The 26,478-nt window shown below is 43.1% G+C and overlaps 2 protein-coding genes across 8 annotated transcripts in view; one reads left to right on the top strand and one right to left on the bottom strand.

The window, feature by feature from the left end:
• LOC122766188 (solute carrier family 12 member 6-like) overlaps window positions 1-26,478 on the bottom strand; it is a 35,326-nt gene that overhangs the window by 3,530 nt on the left and 5,318 nt on the right. For 2 of the 5 annotated variants that reach the window (XM_044020862.1, XM_044020863.1), the window contains exons 3-24: window positions 15,476-15,570; window positions 14,873-15,001; window positions 12,600-12,746; window positions 12,016-12,070; window positions 9,215-9,345; window positions 8,112-8,353; window positions 7,891-8,018; window positions 7,615-7,800; window positions 7,100-7,264; window positions 6,891-6,989; window positions 6,305-6,362; window positions 6,052-6,226; window positions 5,491-5,609; window positions 4,709-4,807; window positions 4,497-4,616; window positions 4,157-4,261; window positions 3,826-3,994; window positions 3,247-3,442; window positions 2,994-3,163; window positions 2,223-2,354; window positions 1,027-1,134; window positions 131-154 (exon numbers count right to left, since the gene is read on the bottom strand). In XM_044020862.1, coding sequence (XP_043876797.1) covers window positions 131-154; window positions 1,027-1,134; window positions 2,223-2,354; window positions 2,994-3,163; window positions 3,247-3,442; window positions 3,826-3,994; window positions 4,157-4,261; window positions 4,497-4,616; window positions 4,709-4,807; window positions 5,491-5,609; window positions 6,052-6,226; window positions 6,305-6,362; window positions 6,891-6,989; window positions 7,100-7,264; window positions 7,615-7,800; window positions 7,891-8,018; window positions 8,112-8,353; window positions 9,215-9,345; window positions 12,016-12,070; window positions 12,600-12,746; window positions 14,873-15,001; window positions 15,476-15,570 — 2,852 coding nt within the window. The other 3 variants (XM_044020865.1, XM_044020864.1, XM_044020866.1) reach the window with 3 other exon arrangements.
• On the top strand, window positions 20,089-25,018 carry LOC122766190. Of its 3 annotated transcripts, none has more exons than XM_044020870.1 (2): window positions 20,089-22,343; window positions 24,018-25,018. In XM_044020870.1, exons 1-2 carry the CDS (start codon window positions 20,812-20,814, stop codon window positions 24,553-24,555), a joined length of 2,070 nt encoding a protein of 689 aa, XP_043876805.1. In that variant the 5' UTR covers window positions 20,089-20,811; the 3' UTR covers window positions 24,556-25,018. The 3 variants fall into 3 exon arrangements, with proteins under 3 accessions (XP_043876805.1, XP_043876803.1, XP_043876804.1); XM_044020868.1 differs by having other exon boundaries at window positions 22,659-25,018; XM_044020869.1 differs by having other exon boundaries at window positions 20,089-22,843; window positions 24,018-24,197.

Below are 26,478 nucleotides of genomic sequence, written 5' to 3'. Positions count from 1 at the left end.
TTCCTGAAGGATTCATTTGCTCTCGTTTTTTTGGATCCCCAAAAAAAAGCCTCGAACCACTTAAAGTCAAACTTGCTCTACGTCAGAAGCTGCAGCTGCTGCTTCACTACCGCGTCACCAGTGAACTCACGTCGTCAAAACTCCAGCGAACCCTCTGACGACACCAGAGGCACAAGAAGACGACATGAAGTTAAAGTGGGAACGTGTGCATTTTTCCTTCATGTCAAACTCAAACAAAATTGTACGTGAAAACTGTTTTTTATTTTTGCTCATACAGGGACATTTATCTACGGCAGAGTATAAGGGCCAAACAAAAAAGAAAAAAATTGAATCTTTCGAGAATAAAGTCGTAATATTATGAGAATAAAGTCATAATATTAGTAATAAAGACTTTACTCTCGTAACGTCGCGATTTTATTCTCGTAATGTCGGGACTTTATTCTCGTAATATCACAACTTTATTCTCGAAAGATTAAATATTGTGTGGCGCTAATACTTTTAAAATGCTAAATTTCAGTCATTTTTGTTTGACCTCCAAACAGCAGAGGAAAATCTGACTTGACCTTTTTTTGTAAGTATTCCTACATTTTTTAAACTAGTTTTTTTTCTCCGTATTTGTTCACCACATGAAGACATGGTTGTAAAGAGCCTTTACTTTACATCTAAAGTTAAGAAAGTATTTTTCTTAAAATAATTGAATAATTGAAGCAGAAATAAGGCTGTCTGCGAGATACTGTGTCTTAACAGCGTCCAGTAACATTTGTATTTCACTGAATTTGACGGTCATAACCTCTGACCTCACCTGAGACCTTGTAGCACCACCTGCCTGTGGCCTACTGCTGCTGCTACCAGGGTTTTCCTGATAAAATGATGCACGACATCCACAGACACATACGGTTTGAGTGTGTTTCACACGTCCACCGTTGTTTGACTCACTATTCAGGTGCAATATTTATAACCTTTTTTTTTTTGTTATATATCTATAGATATACATGTAAATGTTGGTCAGCAGCCTCCAAACGTTACCTCTCGCTCCCGGTCTGATTTGGAGAGTCTCATCTGTCGCAGCATCTGCGATCTCTGCTCCATCATCAGCGTCCGTTCGTACGTGTAAGCGCTGATGTCACTGTCGTGCTGCGGGGAGAGAAAACAAGACGTTGCTTAGAGTCAGGAAACTTTGTGAATTAAAAACTCTGAAGGAGCAGATGTACCGCGCACACAAGGCACCAGGAACGACACCCTTTGTGGTTGGTTCCACAAACCACCAGATGTTTCTTTTTGTTTATCTTCTCTCAAGTGGATCAAGAAGTCATGATACTGTCACACGCATGGAAGAGGATTAGGGCTTCATGTAATAACAATGTCTGCAGAGAGGAATTTAAAAATATACAAATAAAATAGCCTGAATTCTCAGATTCAAGACATTCTGACCTTTTTCTCAGAATTCTGTGAAAATTTTTCCTCTAAATTTGAGAATTAAAGTCAGAATTATGTAAATAAAAAAAAGAACAAGAAAAAAAGGCAGAATTCTACCTGTAACCCCAGAAATAAGTCTGAATTCTCATTATTTTCTCAGAAATGTTACTTTTTTTTTCCTCTGAATTCTAAGATAAGTCGGAATTCTGTAATAAAAAAAGAACAAAGAAAAAAAACAACTCTGATATTAAAAAAGTAAAAAAATTTAAATTTAATCTGACTTTTATTATCTCCTAATTCTGTGATAATTGTCAGAATTCTGACTCCCCCCCCCAGATTCCAGAGTTGGCCCTAATCCTCTACTGATTGATAAAATAAGACTTTATAAATCCCACGATGGGGAGATTCAGTCGTTACAGCACCGAAGGCAGTAACAATTACTGCAGGTCCATAGAATTAAATATATAACAATTTATATATACATATGCAAATATACAAAGTAAATAAAGTAGAACAACTTGTATTTCAAGAACTTTGAACATCTAAACTATAGTGTGTATTCTTTCAGTTGCTGTCATTAGCATTCCCCATACCTCTACACTTATTAACTTCTTCTTCTTACTGCAGTTTCTTTTCTTGCATCTATATTTTACTTGACTTAATGTAGTTTATACAACACGTTTAATTATTCAGTGCTAATATGACGCACGTTTCTGTGATTCATTGCAAGGCTGTTGTTTTTTTTAACCGTTTCTACCAAAGCCCTGATCAAAAGGAAAATTAATGATGTTGATTATGAGACACACCATCTCGACGACTTCCACGTCAGCCTCGATGCGCAGGTGATAGAGGAAGGTTGCCAGGTCCTTCTTCATCTGGATGGAATTGTCCTCCATTTGAGCCACGGTGAAGATTCGCATCTCGCATTTACGCCACACCTGAGGTGACAGTCAGAGGAGAGAGCACAGTCAGAGGAGAGAGCACAGTCAGAGGAGGTGGACGTCGTTTCCTCCCAAAACACGACTGAAAAGGAGCCGAAAGAAGAATAATTCCCAACAGAAATACAGTAAAGTTAAAACAAAAGAAGACTGACACAGCCTCAAATACAGTCTACACAAAAGAGAGCGATACCTGAACAAATGCTGCCTTCAATTAACTTTGAAACGTTATATTAACAAAGTTTCTACAGCTTTTCTGTAAAGATAATTCCATAAACAGATTCCTTTGACACATTATTCCATCACTTTAGTTTTGAATCTGTTTTTTTTTTTAAAGATCTCTGTTCCTTTTAAATCATAACAACTTTCTCTTTTTTCATAATTTTTGTTCTTAAATTTTCTTATTATTTCTTCATGAATTATTTTGCACATCATGTGTAAAGCTAATGAGTTGGATTACAATACAATGCGATAAATGTCCTGGGATAACAATAATATTCTGTCCCGATCAATGTGCCATTTTATTTGGTACACCCAAATAAAATGAACACACTCTCACAAAAATCCTCATTCTTAAGGTTTGAAAATTCTTAACTTTCAAATATGTGTATGATATTGATCATATGTAATCTCTCAGACCTTGTGCTGGCGCAGGAGGAAGGGCAGCAGCATCAACATCCCGCCATCGTGCACGATCCACCAGACGTCGATGTAGCCCTCCGTGCACGGTTCACTGTTGCTGGGGAACAGGGAGATGTTTTTGGGCACCAGCAGGGCCAGGTGTGCCGCCGTGGTCACCCGCACTGTGTCTGCACAGAAGAGAGGGGGCGCCGTTAGTACAATTCCACGACGGATAAAGAGGAGATCCAGTGAGACCGGAAAGTGGACTCACTGATGAAGGTTTTCCAGGACTGCGGGTCTTCGCTCTGCCTCCACGCGTGAGGCCAACCCATCACCACCGTGTTGTGCTTCATTCCTCCCAGACCGCTGGACTGGATCATGTGACTGATGCCTTCACGAGGCTTCTGGGCTACGATGCACTGACAGAAGCCCTTCACGCGTTCCTTATCCATCAGGTGCTTCAGAGTCTGAAATGAAGCGAATACGGCTGCGTATGAAGGATTGACATTTTCATCAAGTCTGAGTTTTCCCCCTCAGACCAAATCCCATGAGAAACTTGGTGTTTTAAGCTCGCAGGGACACAGGGGCTACTGGTCCACTGCTGCCACACCGTATCGTATTTTCAGATTGCAGACTTGTAAATCGTGTAAAAATCTAGGATATCATAGACTTAAATATGTGCAGATTTTATGAAGTGAGCCTTTAAGCGTTAAATGGCTTAAATCTGTTTTTCTAGAGTGGCAGCCATGTTATCAGAGAGATCGAGTGTCCCCTGTCCTTTTAAACCATTTTCATAAAACCCTAAAGGGCTGCATTTGTAATCCTTGAACCAGCGGCATTTATTCCCCACCTGTTCCGCAGCGAGCGCCTCCCCGTAGCTCTGCAGGAAGTTGCCGGAGACGACGGTGCCGACGATGGTGAGGCCCTTCCCTGCCTTCAGCTGACTGGCAAACGTCAACAGGCGAGGAGACTTGACGTGGGCGTCCTCGTCCAGTTTTAGTAACACCAACAGCTGAGGCCTGCAGAAGACAAACCAGACGTGGATTCTCCCTGAGAATTCAAACAAAACCAAAAAAAAAAAACGGCTTCTCCTATACATTTTCAGGTTCCCTGTATAAAAGTTTGATTTCAGGGGTCAACGTCCAAGACCTAAAAGACCTAAATAAAACCATATTCAGTACCTCCAGTTTTTGGTGTGCGGTGGTCCCTCTTCCAGCCTCAGGAGGGCGTAACGGGCAGCACTGAGTGAGAGACCGCGGATCCCATCCCCCCACTCTTTCTCCGCTCTGATACACACACACGGACACATTTACAAAACACATATATACACACACAGATCTGTGTTCCCCCATATGTCATGTGCGTCATGTGTCTCACCAGACAAAGAGACACAAAAACAACTGGAAAACTCCCAACGCACACCTTTTTTTTTTTAGCCACATCACTTTGGACCGCGCAGTACACACAACAATCGCGGGGGTAACGGCATAAAGTAAGGGAGACATCTCCATGGCAACATACCCGTGATACTCAATGTATTTGTAGATCATGCCTGCGATCACCATGGCAACGATCGCATAGTACCAAGATGATATGAACATCAGCGCCAGGCAGATAATCATCCCCAAAAATGACAAAGCCCTGCACACAGATGGGAGTGAACCACAGACAACAGGTCACTGTGTGTTTTAAAGTTCTTCATATACGGTGTGTGTGCGTGTGTTGCGTCGTACCAGTGGTAATAGGAAAAGCGTGGTCTCCAGTTGGGCGTCCTCAGGAGGGTCTGGAGGGCACAGGCCAGATTCACAAACAGGTAGCACATGAGAAAGAACCTTGACGGAGAGAAAAATCCATTCTTTACATTAATAATAGAAGAGTCAAACGCGTAGAAAACACCCATATGCAAAACTTGCAGGTATACAAATGCGGGTTGTTGTTTTTTTTTACACACAGGTAAACACTTTTCCCCCTAGTGAGTCACGTTCAACATCCCAAACAACCAACACACAAGAGAAGAAAGCACCAGTTATGATGTCTTTCCACTTTATTCATTCAATCATTCATTCATCTTCTAACCCTTTATCCTCCACATGAGGGTAGCAGGGGGCAGGGGTCAATCTCAGCTGACATGGGGGCGAAAGGTCAGGGTCACACCCTGGACGGATCACCAGTCCATAGTCGCAGAAAGGTTAAAAAGAGTTGCTAAATGTTTAAAAAAGACTTTCTCTGTTCTGAGACCCCGGGGTTAAACAAACTAAGGCCCATGTGCATATTTTCTAACATCTATAAACGTGTGAAGAGGAGAAATTCTGCATTCGCTTTACTCAAGTCTTCAAATGCCCTTTGGGGACAAATGAAGATTTCTATATCTGTGAAGCACTCGCTGGCAAAATAACCACATTCATCCAAGAGTCATGTTTTCATTTGAAAGCTGATTGTATCTATTCTGTTAACAGAAGTTATAAGTGGGGGTTTTCAGCAGTGGGAAAAAGTGTCTCTAGAGACGGTGTCTCACATGGACAGGATGGGAGCCACCAGGTCCAGGGAGGCGATGAGAATCCCCAGCTCAGCGATCAAGGCCGTCAGCAGCAGCGCCCAGGTGGGCTCGCCGTTCGCCTTCCCGTGGCCAAAGACCTGAGATATAGACAGGATAAAATCCACCATTTATCCAACTACGTAACAATTACACCACAGTCTCACACTTTTACTTTCATTCTCGCTTTTAATTTAAAGCAGACACATAATATCACACAATTTTCTTTGTTAAAAAGGATATAATTACATTTAAGAAGCTGAACAACCTGAGAACTACTTTAACAAAATCTTATTTAATTGTTACTTAAATGCACCTAAATCAAAACAGATCACACTCACTATTGGCTGTTATTTATTTCCTTTGTAGTTGTTTTGTTTTTTTTGCTTTATCCATGTGTTCATCACCTCACCTGCTTGTTTTTGTATATTATAATATGTTTGTACGCACAAAAATCAGTGAATAAAAATGTTTTTGAGCTAAGGCGACAGTGTGAGCTGTGATTTAAAAATAAATAAATGAATAAATAATTGCAGCTCAGACCCGCAGGAAGGGGATGATGTTGTCCTTGGCGATGGCCTGCAGGAGCCGCGGCGCACCGGTCAGCGACTGGAGGCCGGCGCCGCATGTGGAGAAGAAGGAGCCGATGACGATGACCCAGGGACTCGGCCACGCCAGAGTTCCAACCACCAGGTTTCCTTTGACCGAGTCACCAAATCTGCAGGAGGCAAAGAACACATCAAGTGTTCATAACACAGTTAACACACACACGCTGTATATAATAACAAACACTGACTTGTCTCTGAGGACGACTCCGTCGATGCAGGCGCCGAACAAAATGACGCTGCTCAGGTCTGAACGAGGCAAAACTCAGGAAAAAATGTTATGAACAAACGTTTACATGGAATTCTCGAGGCAGCATGTCGTTTCATTTTTTAAATGTTAAATTTACATTTTTAGTAGTAATTCTTATTGAATAAAATACACGTTTTGACGTTAAGTGTAGCAGACCTTGACAGATCTGGCTTTCAAAATAAAAGCCTCTGACTCTGGCTTTTTACTACTTCCCTTTTTACTTTACACTTTTTTTTATTCTTATAAAATAAAAAATGTGTTTTTATAACATATTTTACTGCATAAAATATGTTATAAAAACACAGTCTGTGATGAAATTAATATAACTCAGGTGTGGCTCTGAATGGTAACCTAACATAATAGCGATGCTACGTTAGCTTAGCCTGTAAATCCAGGTGTTTCTGCGGGACAGAGCGGAAAAATATGCTGAATAATCGTGGGTCAGGGTTAGGGTTAAAAAGAAATGAGCGTTGGATTGATTGTTGACAAAAATAATTGTGTAGGGCCAGGCCTGAATGAAAGGATACAGACGATGGACGTGGTGAGGATGGCGAGGATGGTTCCGATGGGGATCGAGCGCTGGGCGTCTTTCAGATCACCTGACCGATTTGAACCAGCCATTATTCCTAGGAAAAAGAAGAAAGATGACTATGTATGTATTACTTACTAGACATTACTAAAATGAGTTGGTTTAGCGTTTGTGTGACAATGAGGGGTGAAAATAAGAAATGTTTACCTGTGACAGAGGGGAAGAAAATGCCCACCAGCAGCGTGAACGAGGTGGTGATGTCGGCAAAAACGTAAGGGTGGCGCGTGGACGCTGGATGTGCAAAATGAGACGAGCTGAGGGAGCCTTTCTCCACCACGTCCCCTTTGCTGAGGTAGGAACTCCACACGTTCTCTGTGGAGCACGAGATTTCATTTGTACCATGTTGTTATTCACTGAAAACCTGGCCAAACAAACTCTAGCCACTTTACAAATGTATATGTGGATATAAATCTGCACACGTTTGTGTTTCTCAAAGACTGAGAGCGACATTACACTGTAAATGAAATAAAATCTATTGTATTACATGATCTTAAAATATTTTATATATTATATTTTTGATGTTAAATGAAGAATATTCAATTAAATGGCTAGAATGCAAATAATTAGTCTAAAAATGAAAGAATGACTTTTTGAAACGATCCCACACACACACCTGAAATGATCCCCCCACACAAACATGAAATGATCACACAAACACACACCCGAAATGATCCCACTGGCCAGACCAGGGATTCCCTCAATCTCCGTTAAGTTGTTGGACATGAAGTATTCGTCACAGGAGGAGTTGAGCTCCACGCCCTGGCAGAAATGCTTCCAGAGAGAAGTGGTCTTCACCACCAGAGCAGGAGCATAACTGGGGTCAAAGGTCGGGCCTGCAGTGGTGTTTTCTGTTGGTGTGAAGACAGAACGTCATAAAAAAAAAAAACCTAACACGGAAACGGACCAAGAAACATCGCAGAGACGCGCGTGTCGCTCACCGCTGACGGCCGTGTCATTGACACCGTGGCTCTCCTCGGGTTCTTGGAGCTGCAGCAGGAAGGTTTTTGCACACTGGCTGTCGTCGATCTCATGACCGTTGATCGTCCGGTTTCCCAGCATGCACACGCTGCAGAGAGAACCCCAACGTGTGCGTCAAACAATACTGCGATCAGAGCACAAGGACTGCCGGTCATTTCGGGAAAGAGTAAACGACACTTACGAAAACTGTGGCGGTTTGAAGGCGGAGACCAGCGCTCCGACATAGATGGAGAAGATGGAGACAATGACGCAGGCCAAGAAGATGGACGCCAGCTTGTTGACATACTTCACGCCCACAAACACCAGCAGCGACATGAGGAGGAGGCAGATGGAGCCGTAGACGCGCATGTTGTTCAACATGGCTGCCCCCTCACCTTCCGGGGTGTCGGACTGGAAAATGGCCGCTTTGGGCGCGATGTACATCTGGTGGCGGAAAAATGCAGATTTGAACGCTTAATAAATGTGAAAAACACACACACAAAAAAAAAAACAACTATACATTTACAGATGGGGCCAAATTCGCAAATAAAGTAAAATTATCGTGATGAACAAAAATGAAGAAAACTGAAAAAAATCCTATGTAGCCTATCTGCGATGCTAAAAAACGTCTTCTTCTGACGAAAATGTACAGAAAAACTAGGGATGGGACGATGCCACTTTTTTGCATCCGATATCAAAAACTCCAAAAACTATCCAATGATACTGATATTACTCCGATAATTCTCCAACTGTGTAACAAATCTTGCTCTCCCAAAAAGAAGAACGAAAAAACAGCCCAAACATGACTTAGCTAAAATCGTCTTGCCGATTTTTATGCGATAATTTTATGCATGCGATGCATATGTAGGATTTTTTGGATTGTATCGGATCCTACATTTTTATCTGTCTGATAGCCGGTTCGGTGTTTTTTAACCAGTCGGACAGATGTCAATATTGACCGATACCGATTTTCAAGCATGTAAATTAACACAATAATATAACAAATCGCGATTATTTCTGTCAGTATCACCCCATATGTGATAGGTGAGGAAATAAATATTTTCCCTTAACATAATTCACAACGGGAAACCCTGAATAAAGGATGCTAATGCTAACAGATTATTTGATTAATTATCTATCTAGAAATGCAAGGAACGCCAAAGAGTTCATTTGACAGGCTTCAAACTTGGCAGATGACTTACTGAGGGAACCATTTTCACATGGTTTCGATAACAAGTACTAGAGATATTTCCATTCATCACTATTAGTGGTGATGATGAGGAGGAGGAGGAAGTCAAAACCCACCAGCAGGATCTCGATGGCTCCCAGGATGTACATGGCTCCAGCAAAGGTGGTGCCCAGGTAGAAACAGAGGCCCACCGCCCCCCCAAACTCTGGACCCAGAGAGCGACTGATCATGAAGTAGGAGCCTCCCGCTGGAAGAGGGCAAGGGAGGAGGGAGGAGGGAGGAGGGGGGTAAGAAAAGCAGGGGAAAATGTAGAGAGTGTAAAAGAGAAGAGAGGGGGGAGAAGAAGAACAAGAAGAGGAGGAGATGGGACATAAAAAGAGAGGGATGGGATGGATGGTTAGTACCATTATGATGTTAGGAGTTAAAAAAAAAAAAAAGGTGGGGGAGATAAAATGAGAGAAGTCATCCTATGCTTGTAGAGATAAGCATACTTTTCTACATGACACAAGAAGACAGAGCAACTCTCTGGTCAAATGGTATCTGCAAATGACTCTGAAGGCGTCAACTTCTGACTGTGTTATTACATCCACTTTCTTTAGTGAAAAATATTCAACAGCATAATGTCGATCGATAGATAGATAAATCGATCGATCGATAGATAGGACTACTTGCTATTCTTGATTATTAGAAGGTGCATTTGGAGAATTATAGAATTTTATAATAGAAAAAAAATAGAAAAATGCATTATTTTACAAAAGATTAGGCTGGTTATGAGACTAAAACATCACTTTATTTTACTTTCATTATTATATCCATTATGATATGAAGCATAGGAAGTAAAGTCATTTATACTTGACACAGCAGCTGTGTTAAAGGTTGATTTACTTCGGAAAGTCAACGTGCACTATAATTAAATGTGGCTAAATAGCTGTGAAGGAGATGAGGGGGCTAAGATAAGCCTGATGTTTGTTTCACAACCAAGAAAACAGCAGACCTACAGATTAAAATAAAAATAGATTGTTTTACAACTCGTGCTGTCACGGCCCTAAAGCGTCTACATTTACTGCTTCAGATCGTATAAATCCACGCAAGCGAAACTTTTACTGAGCTGAAACACACTCCCGAGTATAATTTGCTGATACAATTTGAACCAGTTTTCAACAGATCATACGAAAGGAGTCAGAGAACCTATGACTTCACTACTGATTTTTATAAGTTCAGAAAAAACAGTGTTTGGTTCCCAAAACACACATTTTAAACACAGATCACACAGGAAGGATTGTGCCACATTAATGGTACATTCAGTTTACATCGGAAGGCCGAACTGGGAGTGACGTCGGCTAGAAAAGGTCGGGAAAACACAGATTTTCCGAGTTGAATTCCAAGCGGGAACTTAGGAATTCCGACTTTCCGAATAATTTCAAAAAAGCCTAATAAGAAGTCATATACTATAAAGATACAAAAGCAAACGTTTGATTGTGGGTGCATATACAACCACAAGGTGGCAGCAAGCATCTCGTTAACTGCTCCCGTTAGCTCAACGCGCTGCATTACTTTCACTTACTCTCATGTGCTTGCGTTTAACAGTCGAATATAATTTTTTTGCTAGAAATACCCATCCCTACCATGAAGACAACGGTGTATTTACGCAATCATTTTTCGAAAAATCGAAAATGAAAACAAACCGATGGAAATGCACCTAATGACTGAACTCAAAATGTAAAAATACAACAATAAAACTCTTTGTGGAACCAGTGTACCTCTACGTGTTTGACTGGGTAGGATTTGGGAACCATAACACTTATGTGATTAACATACGTAAACACAGCATTAACTACCATCTAAAAGTAGATGGTGAGCGTTTGAAATCCAACAGGTGAGGGGGAAAAAAAGGAGAATGAAATGAAATGTTAGACTCGCTCTACGTTACCTACCGATAAGTCTACTCTTGAGTTATCACAGCGTCACATGCCACAGAGGGAAATATCACACTACGTTTGAGATATTCAATCAGCCAGAGGGCGTTTTTAGTGACAGGTAAAAGCCGATGGTGGATAAATACCCTGCGTTTTTGAATGTGTGTGTACAGACAGAGAGACAGAGAGAGAGGCAGGCGGACGGACGGAGGGAGAGACGGGACAAACAGAAACAACAGAAACTCGTTAGAGGAACCAAAAGCACTTGGGTCGACGATGCCACAGCTGGAAGAAGAACAACCTGGAAAAATCCAGAGGAACAACGACAGAGATCACTTTGTTTATGTAAAATGCATGTGGGGGAGAAGCTTCGACTGGCCGCCGCTCAGAGAGAAGAGACGATGAGTCATGAATGAAACCCACACACTCGTCACCCTCTGTGGTCACTGAGCGTTTACACGGCAAGACACGAATGGCGGCGCTAATGTTGCTTTTCTATTATACAGTTCTAGCACTACTCTGCTCATTTTTGCTTGTTTGTTTTTGCTTTTCCATTAGTGATTTTTTTGTACCTACTCTGGCGTGGTTCCAAGCCCGGCTGAGCCGATACTAACATGTGACGTCGACAGACTGCCGGCCACTGATTGGTCAGAGAGTGTCATGAACACACCATGATCCGTCTACGACGGTGGCTAACGAGAGAATGCAGTGTCTTTGTGTCGCGTATAAAACAACGCCACCGTAGTTTCCCGCCAAGCTGTACAACCCCACCCCGGTTAGGGATGAGAAGATACCACTTTTTTATGTCCGATCATCACAAACCCGAGTATCTACCGATATCAACGTCACTCTCAACGTCCATTTTCAAGGGTTCCAAGTACCAAATACGAAGTCCGATAATGCGTCTGTGTTTGGGTGTGATGGAAGAGGTCAAACCTGCTGTGTTTCATCCACACGTGAGGACGGGGTGAGACAGAGGAGACAGACGGGTAAAGACGTACCTGGTACAACTCCGTTTGTGGCGATTGCGCTCATCGATATTGCTGTCAACAACGTCTGAGGCAGAGAGAGAGAAACCAAAAAATATTCACATTTAACAAGTTGACAAACAAGAGTGAACGAACTTTAGAACTTTATTAATGTAACATGCATAGGATTTCTTCATTTAGGACCTGGTAAAATTGTATTTTAAGACTTTTAAACCCTTTAACACTGAGCGTATCGCTGACGACACGTCGGCACAAGCAGACTTTGCATTACTCGGAAAAATCCCAATGGCTTCTGAAGCCAACGTGTGGTTATTACGGTAATTTCACTTGCGCCGTTTCAGGAAGCCGGAGAATCAGCGTCTTTGACGCCAGAGTGACGACAACAAACAAAATGTTATTGTAAATATGTTTCATAGTGTTCCAATTTCAAATTGAACACGCAAAATCTGTCGTTCATTTTTAACTGCTTTGTTTTTCCTCTTTTTAAATTGTTAAAACAGCACTTAGTTACAGGACATTCCCTGGTCCAGGTGGACATTTTGAGGTGTTAAAGGATTAAGGGCTGAAACTGGAGTGTGTGCCAGAGAAACACTCACGCAGCAGCAGCATAAGAAGACGATACAGAGCGCCTGCAGAATGCCGGCCATCCCCACCACCCAGGTCAAACGCAGGAACAGGATGACGCCGAAGATGTTCTGGAGGCACGGCAGGTACACGCCCATGAACGTCCCCATCTGTGGAGACTGCACGAAAACGGACAACAACAAACATAATGTTTAAGTGTTAAATTAGTCACAAAATGTTCCCTATTTTTTGTCATAACTTTATTTTAAAAGTCCATATCTCTGAATGTGTATATTTCAACTGGTTATAGATTACATTACAACTTACTAGTCATTTAATTACAGTGAACAATAAATCAGGTCACTTTTTATGCATTTATGTTTTATCTGATTTTTTAAAAATAAGAAGTACGAAATGCAGGCTGTATTTATAGAACTAAAAAAATACCGGTAATTGTATTACTTGTTATGGTAGGGCTGTAACTCATGATCATTTTCATTACTGGCTAATCTGTTTATTATTGTCTCTAGTTATCAATGAGTTGCATCTTTTAAATTGATGTACGGTGTTAAGTCTGTTAAAAGCAGAATACAATGTATCAAATGTAACCTTACCATTATAATGTTTTATATTAACAAAAAATACTTAAATCTACTTGGTGATAATACAAAAAAGGTTGGGAAAAGTCATCAAATTTGTCACCTGCAACCCATCTGCAGTCTTCTATAAAGTACCTTTAAAGGGATACTTGAGTAAAAGTATGTTACCAGAAAATGACTTCTAAGTTTCAGAAGTAGAGTTAGGATTGAGCCACAGTAGCTCAGTGGTAGGGCGAGTTGTCTTGCAACTTGAAGGTTGTGGGTTCAATTTCTATATGTGTCCTTGAGCAAGACACTTAACCCCATATTGCAGCGTGTGAATGGGTGAAAACTGTAGTGTAAAGCAGCTCTATAGAAATACAGACCATAATACCAACTCCTCTTCTGATTTTATTTGGTAGTAACAAAGTCGCTAGAAATATAAATAACAAAGTGCAGATACGTGAATTTGGTACTTAAGTACTTTGTTACATTACGACACTGCCCGTCCGTGGGTCCTGGCCCATAGTTTAAGCATCACTGTGATAAACCATTTCTTATTTAAATATGTTAAGTCAAACCCTGTGGCAAGTTTTGCCCGTCAATCAATGCACTTCAGCACCGCGACGCTGCTTCCAGACTTAAGTTAATTCTTATTGTCGACACAGAGCTGCCAGAGGCGAGGATTTACATTTAAAAACTTTCCCAACTGTTTTGTAGCAAATGACAAAGTGAAGCACAACAACACCGGACTGTCTTATCGGAGCCAGTCGCTCCTTATCAGGCCAGGTTGAACTGCAGGTTGGGGTCACAGCCTATTGTACTTTCACTTGCAGATGCTGAGTCAACACTAGCGCTCCGTGTTCAATCTTTAATTTTAGATTTTTTTTCTCTTCCCTATATAATTCTTAAGCAGAACATGTCCGCTGTTAAACATATCAGGGTCATTTTATTTTTTAACTTTTACAACACTTCTGGGACCATAATCATCCTCATCTTGCTTATGATAGCTGTCAAAGTGCAAACCCCGTTGCCAAAAAAAATAGTTTGGACACTTTCCCAAATGCAATAAAAACTCATCGTCTCATCGTCTAATTTTACTTTGCATAAAAAGAACATAAAACTGAAAAAATGAGATGGGATAGTTTGCGAGGACTGAAAAGTAGGGCTGAATGAATGATTAGGGAATGGTCACTTTTACATCTTACTTAAATAAAATGATCACTGCTTGATATTTGTGCAGATCTGTGAAAGGGATGGAATTTAACAGGGTCTTTGAATGCATCTTGTTAGCTGCTCGCGTTAGCTGAACAAGCAGTGAACCAACAAAATTGTGTGTAAACCTACAGTACATAAATAAGTCATAATCAATGCTGATTATTGAAAAAACGGCCCAATTAATTGGGGCTTCCTCTAGGGGTGGTTCGCCATTTTGTGTCAATCGACAGACACTTCAAAGAGGAGTTTGCAAACAATTGCCATCTTTCACCGTCGACATTTCTAGACTATGGTGGTCTGGCTGAGGTAAGAGATATTCAGCTGCAACATGTAAATTCAGTGACAGATGTTTAGCGTTTCTACTGTTTTTCTGTCCTTTATTTCAGTAAAGCACATTGGCTGTCCTCCGTTTTTGATAACGAACTACACCAATACATTTGCCTGGTCGTCTTTTTCTATGGAGGTTTATAGAAGAGTTTTGGATTTGGTAAACAGAGAGTGGAATATACCTTGCCGGGTTTCTTCTTCTCACCGATGCTCTCGGCCTCCTCGTGCTCCTTGGCCCCCTGTGTCAGGTTGGTGTAGTTTGCCAGACGATTGAGGAGAGAGGACACCTTTGGCCGAGTGTCCATCTCCTCCTGCGGGACGAAGGGCGGGAGGGAGAAAGACGTGAAACATAAAATGTAGGTGGAAGAAGTGAGAGCGGAGCAGGAGAAACAAAGAGGTGGAAGAGAGAGGGTGTAAAAAAGATGAAGGAACCGACGGATAAAAGAAGGCAACACAGAGACAAGACAAAAGAATGGAGGATTCAGGAGAGAAAGGAACACGTTACATGACTTTTTGAAGATCAAAAAAGGAGGTATTTCTGGGAAACTTTGTAAAAAAAACAAAAAAAACACTAAAAATATCTGTGCCCACCCAATTTTATTTACAGACCTAATTTAGCAAAGGAACTGGCACAATTTGGACTTTCCGTTTTTATCCATGTGTAACAGAAAAAAAACAAGGAAAAGGGGAACATCTTAAGGAGTAGAATGAGTTTTTACAGCATTAATGCAAAGAAAAATGTGCTTGTACGTGTACGAGTTTGATGAACGTGGGACGTTTCAAACCTCAAATAAGGCCAAGTTCCTGTCGTAGAAATCGTCGTCGTCCATCCCGTGACTGTTGTTGATGTACACGCTGGACACTTTGGAGTTTCCATCACCTGGACACAAACAAAGAGAGGGACAGAGACACGTGAGCGAGTCGGTACGTTTACATGCACAGTTTATATCGAGCTACGGCCATAGTCCGACTATGACAGGCAATTGGACAACTTGCTGTGGTTGAGTTTCACCGTTTACTTCGGGAGCTTGGTATGGATGAAAACCACTTTTAGCAATACTTTCACATGACGCTCTGCAGCTGGGACGAAACGCCTGTAGTTGGTACCAATCCGGCCTGGCCTTGACACGAGCTAGCAAGTCATCAACCCCACAAAGTCTTGTCACTTGACAAATTTGCGACTCGTCCAAGGTTGAGTTGCACTCACACTAACCAGATCAGTTCCACCTCAGTCAGCACAGACTAGCGCTTTAGCAGCACCTGAGTCAGCAGCACCACTTCCCTTCCTCGCTCCACCGCACTCACGCTAACAGTCATACGTAGTGACACGACTCAGTGAGAGACTTTATACATAACGTGACTTGAAACCCGCATGGAGAACGAATAATGTATAAAGGGTTAAGTTTTGTACTTAACTGATAACTACTCTATATTGGAGTGTAATTTCTTATCTCTGTAACTTTTTATTTTTGAAATGTTCTCACTATTGCACTGTATTGTTCTTTTTTAATCGCATTTTATTATATTTCTTTTTTTTTTATTCTTATTCTTATTTTTATTCTATTCTCTTTTTTCACAACTGAGCTGTGGTGAATTTGTGTTTCCCCCCTGGGGGAGGAATAAAGTCAATTCAATTCAATTCAATTCAATTCAATTCAATTCAATTCAAAATCTCCTTAATTTCTTTCTGCATTGACAGTACGATTCTGAGCACAACTCAAAATCTTTGTGGAAAAAAACAGACCATATTCACGTTAAAACAAAAAACAATATTAGATTAATACATTTTGTAATCTCAGACTCGAATGCAAAACTGAACCAAATAAAGTTAATTTATCTCGTTTTTATTTCTGGAGGAGCAACTCAACCTGTGCACATTAACATTTTAAAAAGGGACACAGGCCAAACGTTGACTCACTGGTTGGTACTGTACATACCAAAATGCAGTTCAAACGGTAACCATCTTATCAACAACATTTTTGGAGCAGAGCATGAGCTGATTATACGGTGAAAAACAAATAAGTCAACAACCGTTTAGAAAGATAGAAAAAGAAATAGCATCTGGCCGCTGGGCGGTAACTTCCCATTCCGTTCACAGTCGAGTGTGAAACCGACTTCATGACGACTTGCTGGTTAATATTCAGCGGCTGCCGCTCATCAGTTCACGTGGGAAAAGATAAACTTCGGGGTTTTTTTTTTCAGTTGTTCTCACATTAAATCAAAAGGTGTTATGGATAAATACAGATACACATCAGTGTGCGTCAGCAGGATCGTGCACTTCAAACACTCGGGCAGTGTGACATGGAATGTCCCTCCGGTATGTTCAGCAGCGTCAAACCTGTTCATCAGAACAGGCAGCAGTCACAGAGACGACAGTGACACAGTGTCTCACGGATGTCGAAACTTCCTGTTTGCTCACATCGTCTCTGCCCAGGCCTGACAGACGGGACTGGTGCCATCTTTAAAACACTGTTTTCTTTGCTCTCCATGAAGAACTCATTAATTATGACTATCTGATGTAGCGTTGGTACAATAAAAGACTCAATAAAAGATGTATTGTTTGGCAAAGATAAGGAATTTATACATTTAAGGATTATGTACATGAACTGTAGATTTGCAAGTTTTGAGGACTTATCGTAAAATTCAGCCTTCCTCTGTGTAGCTTATTCCGTTATTTCCAAGCCTGTCATTTTTTCCAACTTTCCATACATATCTTCAGTGTCCACTTTAGATGATCTGTTGGGAATTCTTTTTAACGCAAAAAGTTTCATTTCAAGAACTTCATAGCCTCTTTTAAAAACACATCCATTGCAAAGATCAGGGCTGAATAGGAGAATAAGTTGGGGGAGGATGTTTTTGTTGTTTTTGCGTGTAAAATTCTAACCAATTTTTCACCAATTTCCGACGGTTTACTGATTAAAGGCCAAGTGTGTGGTCCCGTGTTGTCTAGCCAGGTTACAAGGTTTGTCATCTTTGTGGTCTCCTATGTTTTTCAAATCAAGTCAGATTTGAAAATCCTCGCCACAACAGATCATCTGCTTGTTTTCAGAGATCCGCATATTTGATGTGGTCGAGGTTTCTTCAATGTGCCCTTCCTGACTCGTCTGTACTTAAATGTTTCACTGGTGTTAGCATTTCAGGTAACAATAACTCAATAACAAGAATAATAATTATTATTACGATTATTCCTTTAGTGCAATTGGATGACATCACTAAAGATAACAGGACATCAGCATTACATCTCTCAGGGTACAGCCTGTCAAAATCATTGGAAGGAAGAAGCAAAGGAATGTGGCATTTTTCTTCTCCTGCTGCTGCCATTAAATCCCATAGGAGGAGGCAGTAATGCACCATTGCAAATTGTGTTATTTTGCCGTTGTAACCAACCAACTGAAATTCTTCATTACGGGCACTAGTTGCCTTTACTCACCACCAACTAACTAACCAACCAACTGGCAGTGAGGAAGAGAACAAGAAGGGACAAACGAAACGGAAGAAGGTCATTAAACAATTCACATGCCAACTGCCGTCAAACACCAAGAATCTTTTCCTTTCAAGAATACCAATTCTCCATCTACAGTAAATCCAAGAAAGGACTGTGAACTGTGTTGAAGGATTTGAAGAAGAGGAGGCGTTCAGGTGAACTGTGTTGACAAATTGAACTGCACACAGACATCGTTTTCTTGTGGAAGGCAGCACCTCTCAGTGTACCGCATGCCATCACCTTTGTCAGAAGAAATACATGAGACGTACTGTACATGTCCTCAATGGGACGAGGGAGCATGACAGGTCTAAAAAGCCAGTAGCTAGCTGGTAAAAGATGACAAACAGCTGGCATCATGTCATCTTTTAGTATGTAAGAACCTTTAAGGAACCTCAAAGCCAATTTTACAACGTGATGTCACGTGAAATCAAAAGAGGGATGAAGAAAAAAGGAGAATCCAGAACACAATAGCCAACAAGTGCAAGGCTTGAATGTCCCAGTAACTTTCCTTTACCTTTATTTGAAAAAAAAAAAACTTGAAGTAAAACTCCAAACAGAATGAACAGCAACTGCCATAAAACAAAGAAATGTCCTGCTCTTTAGTCCCTGGAGACAGTCTCTTCTCCGGGACCACAGCATACCTGGTGCAGGCTTTTGTGAGAGAGGGCAGCTTTGGACAGGTTTTGAGATGCACAAGGTTCCATGACATGAAAACTGTGGCCATCAAAATGATGAGGCAGAGCTTATATGCCAACATTGCAAGTCAAGAGGTGGCTGCACTGATTAAACTCAAATCCCTGGACCCGGACAAATGCAACCTTGTCCAGTGGTACCAGGCTTTCACAGACAGAGGACATATTTGCCTAGAGTTTGAGCACCTGGACAAAAATCTGTCTGATTTCATGATGGAACGATATCCCCATTATTTCTTACTAGCAGAAATCCGACCCATCATCCAGCAGCTCGCTAACGCACTCAATCACTTGAAGGCAGCTGGGATCATTCACGCGGACCTCAAGATGGAAAATGTGATGTTGGTCGACCACCTACGGGAACCATACAGAGTAAAAGTAATCGACTTTGGCCTTTCCTTTGAGGCGTCAGCTGCCAGAATAGGCTCACACATCCAAACCCGCCCATACCGGTCTCCAGAAATTATTCTGGGCCTCCCATTCACTGAGGCCATAGATATATGGTCTCTGGGCTGCATAGGTGCTACAATGTACCTCGGCACTCTTCTTTATCCTTGCATGAGTGAATATGACATGATGAGGTTCATTGTGGAGACTCACGGACAGCCGCCAGACACCATGCTTAATGCTGGATATAAAAGTAGCCTATATTTCCAGAAATATGTTAGCGCCACCACCACTTTCTGGAAACTCAAGACTCCAGAGCAGATCCTCAGGGAGCTGCGGATTCAGGCAATGGAGACCAGGACGCTAAGGTTCCGCTCTCTGGACGAAATCCTGTATGTCTGGTGCTTCTGGGCAGCAAGTGATGCAGCTGCAGCTACAGAGACAAATAATAGAGTGGCGTTTGTGAATCTGCTGAAGGGAATGCTTCAGCTCGAAGCTACCGAACGGCTAACACCCCAGGAGGTGCTGGAGCATCCCTTCATCACATTAAATTAAGTTTTTACAAAATGGACAAAGTCCTGTTGTTACGTGTGCATGTTTTTTTTGCTGCTCTTTTGTGTCCTGCGCCAGGTGCCACCCTCCCCACCTGACTGGTCAGGCACACCTGCGGCACCTTGGCAATCAGGTGGATCGCCTCAAAGCTGCAGGGATGGAGGCAGACGGGGCCAGTGGGCCAAACCGCCAAACCGCGAGAAGCTGTTGGTCGTGAACGAGAGCTGTGTGCTGCGCTATCTTTGACTTGTTCTAATTCCCTCGTAGTGTTAACCCCTGTTTTTTTTTCTTTCTTGGCTTCGCTTCCATCAGGAAGTAGTTTTGTGTTGACGTCGATTTACCTACGCGGAAATAAATAGTCTAAGTTTACAAATATCTCTGTTTCTTTTCTTCTTCGAAACGCCCGGTTTTATATTAAATTGTTGCCCGCCCCATTTCCCCTGGATGCCACAAGTGGGGACGTAACAATTTTGGGGGCTCGTCCGGGATCTAATTTCGTTTTGGAGAAATTAGTAAAGATGTTTGTAGTTTTTTTTTTAGACTATTTTGTTTTGAAAGCGGTAGGTCACTTCCGGTGGTTCGCAGTCAGTATTAACGACGGTGTATGCACAGTCTAGCCTTCCCTACAACAACTCCCTCAGTTAGGTAGAAGTGTCTAGCTGGGTTGCACGGCACCCTTCCATCGGACACTTGTTTATTGTTTTGCCTTTTTTATTTTCGGAGCAAATCCTGGGCGGGGATCAAGTTCCCCGAAGGGGGTAGGCGTTTCGGGGCTCCGGCCGCCGATGTTTCTGCCTTTCAAGTCGCCTCGAGCCCGGCACGCTCCAGAAGACAGACAGGTTAGTTCTTGGTAGGTAGGATCTGGGGGATGTTTGTTTGTCTGCGTTTGTTGGTTTGTGTGTGTGTAGCATCCGGCGTGAGTGGTTCTGACTGTTGCCACGGAGTGAGTAGTACACGCTAATTTGCTAGTAGCTTACCATAGCGGCTAGCCGCTACTACCGGTGTAATGGCGAGTGGGTCGGCGTTTAGTGTGGAGGAGTTTGTGGCGAAGCCTACGCTGAGTCAACTAGACATCTGTAGGAAGGCTGATTTATTTGCGATTGCTGACCGCTATGACATTAAGGTTACAACTTCTCTCCTTAAGAAGGAGTTGAAAGCTGCCGTGATTGACGGATTAGTGGAAGGGGGTGTGTGTGGTTTACCGGCGACTGTGCCCGAGTCCGCAGGGGAGGTGTGCTCCGAGGCTCGGGGGGCGGAAGCGACTCAGCGGCAGCGAGACATTTTAAACATTACCCCCGGTGCAAAACATGGTAACATGGACGAGAAGCAGTTTACGTTGCCGCGTTTTGAACCGTTGTCCGTGGAAACGACCCCTGGATCGAGAATAGATGCGCGGATAAAGCTGCGTTTAGCTCGTCTCCAGCTGGAGAATGAGGAACGGGAACGGGAACGGGAGCGTGAGTTTCAGCTCAAGTTGAAGCGGATGGAATTGGACGCAGAGACCGCGGTCAAAATACGAGAGCTGGAACTACAGTCTAGTTCAGTTTCGTCTGGTGCGCGGCCGTCTTCGTCATCTACAACATTTGACGTGAGTAAAAACGTTTCTTTGGTCCCCGTCTTCCGGGAGTCCGAAGTTGAATGTTATCTCGGTGCGTTTGAGCGCATTGCTGCTGCCCTGCACTGGCCGAAGGATGTGTGGCCGATACTTTTACAATGCAAACTCACGGGTAAAGCTCAGGAAGCTTGCGCTTCTCTTTCTGTGGAGGACGGCCTCTCTTATGAAAAAGTAAAGAGCGCGATACTGCAGGTATATGAGCTGGTGCCTGAGGCATATAGACAGCGTTTCCGCGGTCTGAGAAAAACAGCAAGCCAGACGTACGCTGACTTTGCCAGAGAGAAGGGGATGCTGTTTGACAGGTGGTGCTCATCTTGTAAGGCAGATAACTTCAATTCAATACGTGAGTTAATGTTGTTGGAGGAATTTAAAAACCAAGTGCCGGAGCGAACTGTTGTGTATTTAAATGAGCAGAAGGTAACTACTTTGCAGCAAGCTGCGATTCTTGCTGATGAGTTTGCTCTTACCCACAGAAGCCCCTTTATCAGGCGTGATTCCCCTACTCAACCTGAAACTGCTTTTAGGTCCAGTGACACGCGTGTTCCACGTTTCAGTACATCACTCTCTGCACCCAAGGCAGATAAGCAATGTTTTTTCTGTCATAAAGCGGACCATCTAATTGCGGACTGCAATGCGTGGAAACGTAAGCAGCAGGCGGCAATTTCAAAGCCCAAGGGTGTGGGGCTGGTAAAAACAGTAACCGGTTGTTCACCGTCGCCCAGTCAAACAGTACCTGATGAGTGTTTTAAACCTTTCATTTTCCCTGCATTTGTCTCGCTCACAGGAAAGGTGGATGATCAGCGTCCTGTCACAGTTTTGCGAGACACTGGTGGCTCCCAGTCATTCATTCTTTCCTCTGTACTGCCCTTGAGTACGGAGTCTGCCTGTGACACGAGCGCAATTGTACGAGGTATCGGGATGAGGTTTGTACCTGCTCCTCTTCACCGCATCCATGTCCAGTCCAACCTTAAAACTGGTTTCTTCCGGGTAGCTGTCCGTTCTTCATTCCCCATCGATGGTGTTGGCTTTATTATGGGTAACGACATAGCTGGGGGTAAGGTATATCCATCACCCGAAGTCGTTGACAACCCTGTGGCAGAATCTAGACATGATGATCTGGTCCAGTGTCACCCTGACATATTTTCAGTTAGCGTGCTAACTAGGGGGCAGGCCAGAAAACAAGCTCAGGATATCGATCTGTCTGACTCTGTTTTTGCTTCTGCTGTATCTGAGGACAGGCTGCCACCTACAAGAGAAACGGGGAACTGGGCTGGAGACCTAGAAAAGTGTGAAGGTGGGACAGAGCCCGTCGCTGTTCATGCGCTGCCACTGACCCGTGAGGCGCTCATCAACTCCCAGTCAGGTGACCCATCTATGAGAAAATGTTTTGCAGCAGTTGAGGACCACGATAAATGTACTGAAGGTCAGTCATTTTTCCTAGATAACGGGGTGTTGATGCGGAGATGGATTTCACCATTAGGTAAAACCAATGCAGTTAGTGACTGTGGTTCAGTGTGTCAAATAGTGGTTCCAGTTGCATATCGGCAGCATGTGCTGGAGTTAGCTCATGATCATCCCTGGTCTGGTCACCTTGGTGTCACTAAAACCCATGACCGTATTCTGAAGCATTTCTTCTGGCCAGGAATGAAGAAGGAAGTGACACGCTTCTGCAAAACATGTAGTACCTGCCAAGTGGTGGGGAAACCAAACCAGGTTGTTCCTCCAGCCCCGTTACATCCTATTCCTGCTGTTGGTGAACCCTTTGAACGTGTACTGGTCGATTGTGTTGGTCCGTTGCCGAGGACAAAGTCTGGTAACCAGTTTTTGTTAACGGTTATGTGCGCTACCACCCGCTTTCCTGAGGCCATTCCTCTGCGAAGAATCACTGCACCTGCCATTACACGAGCATTAATTAAATTCTTTACCATGTTTGGTTTACCGAAAGTTGTGCAGACTGATCAAGGAACCAACTTTCTGTCGAGATCATTTAAACAAACCTTGTATGCTCTAGGCATCACTCATTCAGTCTCTAGTGCTTATCATCCACAGTCACAGGGGGCACTTGAGCGTTGGCATCAAACACTGAAGTCCATGCTGCGTAAATACTGTCATGATACAGGGAGATACTGGGATGAAGGTGTCCCCTTTACACTGTTCGCCATCCGCGAAGCCAAACAGGAGTCCCTGGGGTTCAGCCCGGCTGAACTTGTGTTCGGGCACAATGTGCGTGGCCCACTTAAAGTGTTAAAGGAAAAGTTCTTGTGTAATATTTCTCCACAGACTACAGTTCAGGATTTTGTATCCCAATGTAAGGAGCGTTTACGTAATGCTTCTGCGCTGGCTAAAGTGGCACTCTCCTCCTCGCAGGAGAGTATGAAAGAACGGTTTGATCGGAAGGCAGTTAAGCGTGAGTTTGAACCTGGTGAGAGAGTTCTGGTGCTGTTACCGACACCTGGCTCTGCCCTTACTGCCCGTTTTTCAGGCCCGTATGTCATAAAAAGCAAAGTGTCCGATACAAACTATGTCATTCATACACCTGAGCGCAGACGTAAGGTGCGGTTGTGCCACATTAACATGCTAAAATCCTATCATTCCAGAGAGGCCAACCAGGGGGAGCAGGAAAAAACTCCGGAGACTGCTGCCTCTCGTGAAACAACTACCTCCTTGGTTTGTGTGGAATCACTGCCTGACGATGGGTTAACTGTACTAGGAAGTGATCAGCAGAGTGGTAGGCTGTCTAACACAGAGTTCTTGGCGAAAATAGACACCCATTTGAACTATCTCCCTGTAGATCAGCAACGAGATATAGTCTCTTTGATGCGCTCCCATCCGTCCCTGTTTAATGATGTACCATCTAGTACCAACGTACTAAAACATGACATCGATGTTGGTAGTGCGTCTCCCATTAAACAGCATGCGTACCGATGTCCTTTAGCCAAAAGAGAGCTTATGAAAAAGGAAGCTAATTACCTATTGGAAAACGGTTTAGCTGTACCTAGCTGTAGTCCTTGGAGTTCCCCTTGTTTGCTGGCTCCAAAATCTGATGGCACCCCACGCTTTTGTACCGACTATCGGAAGATTAAGCACAAGAAGGGGACCGACAATGTGGTGGCTGATGCTCTGTCCCGTGGGTGAGGAACACAAAAAAAAAAAAAAAGTTAAAGAAGATAATTCAGTGTAGCATGTTAGTAATAACAGGTGTGTGTGTATAGTGTTTAATGTAGCAAACTATAAGTTTGCACTTATGGGAGGGGGTGTTACGTGTGCATGTTTTTTGCTGCTCTTTTGTGTCCTGCGCCAGGTGCCACCCTCCCCACCTGACTGGTCAGGCACACCTGCGGCACCTTGGCAATCAGGTGGATCGCCTCAAAGCTGCAGGGATGGAGGCAGACGGGGCCAGTGGGCCAAACCGCCAAACCGCGAGAAGCTGTTGGTCGTGAACGAGAGCTGTGTGCTGCGCTATCTTTGACTTGTTCTAATTCCCTCGTAGTGTTAACCCTTGTTTTTTTTTCTTTCTTGGCTTCGCTTCCATCAGGAAGTAGTTTTGTGTTGACGTCGATTTACCTACGCGGAAATAAATAGTCTAAGTTTACAAATATCTCTGTTTCTTTTCTTCTTCGAAACGCCCGGTTTTATATTAAATTGTTGCCCGCCCCATTTCCCCTGGATGCCACAAGTGGGGACGTAACACCTGTCATCTGACGGTAGGGAAAAGGACAAGTCTGGGTCACCCCAGCAGGCACCGGCCAGAAACACTAGCCTCAACCAGGAGAATCCTCCACCTCATTTTAAAGAGAGCAGCATGTTCTACATAGGTCAAGAAAAAAGACAAAAATGGTGTGCCATGTGGGGTAAGAGTGTGGATATATGGGGTCAGCGAGTGGGTATCTGGGTGTAAGAGTGTGGATACGTGGCTGCAGAAGCCAGACTCGGAGCTAGATCATGTTCAGGGCTCTAGTGTTGGTCTATAGATAGTATGATATTCTGTGGATTATTGTGGCCAAATATGTCTGCCTTTGTGAACTGTACCATTCCTGCTGAACAAGAACACAGTTGTCCCGTTTACGTGTGTGTTCTGCTGAGGAGTCGCCCATCTGACAGTAGTGGTGTTTTCCAATGAGGGGTCGTTCCTTGAACTGGAACGTCCCCTGAAGTTGGACTTCCAACTTGGAAAGCAACCCCACAAACCCTAAAATAGGATTCCAAGATGGCTGCCACTATCCTCAATAATAACAAACACTCTACTACTTTTATTGTTAACTGCACTTCTGCCTTGTTTGTTTCACATTAAATCAGTCATACTGTGCAGACTGCCGTTACCGACTGGAATTGCTCACAATGACTATCCTGAGATACATTTGTGTTTTTTTCTGACTTCAAAACTGAGACGTGACCAACTTAGAAGTGACGTCACTCCCAGTTCCAGTTCTTTATTGGTGCCAGAGCTTTTGACCTTTCTGAAAACTGCCGACTCCTTCTTCCTCTTCACCTCTATGTCACCTTTGAGGAACATGACTCGTTCATTCTAACGGCAGCATTTTTCCTGTCAGCACGCTGGTTTTCTATTTCAGCCACTGCAGAAAATGCCTGATCCACTATTCCCGATATTTCTTTGGAAGGTGATCAGCTGAAAGACGATGCCATCTCCAGCCATCTTTGTCTGTCTGTATATAAAACAACCTGATCGAAGCCCAATCGGATTAACCGGCTCAATTTCTATTTATGGAAGCTCATCAAACAACATGGGGCATCCTTACTACAATGCAACCTCTTAAGAGGATCAGTGCAACTAATACAGTTACATGGCTCCATGGTTATAACTCTCTCACTGAGCCTGTGAATCAGCACAGCTTTTCTAAAACACTTCTGGAAAGTGGAATTACTGCTTCTCTGCGTGACGAGTGCGCACTATTAATCTTTTACTCACCTGGATTCCCACACATTTCCAGATCAAATGAGACCCAAGTAATGCAAATGCTAATGCTTGTTGAAAAGGTTTCTGTTGCAACTTCCATAAAGTTAAGAGTGGATGCAAGTTGTATATAGGCTGAATAGCAG

The sequence above is a fragment of the Solea senegalensis genome, linkage group LG3 (assembly GCF_019176455.1).
Source record: "Solea senegalensis isolate Sse05_10M linkage group LG3, IFAPA_SoseM_1, whole genome shotgun sequence".
Classification (NCBI taxonomy): domain Eukaryota; kingdom Metazoa; phylum Chordata; class Actinopteri; order Pleuronectiformes; family Soleidae; genus Solea; species Solea senegalensis.
The sequence above is the reverse complement of the archived record's forward strand: the minus strand, read 5'-3'. Positions and strand labels throughout refer to the sequence as shown.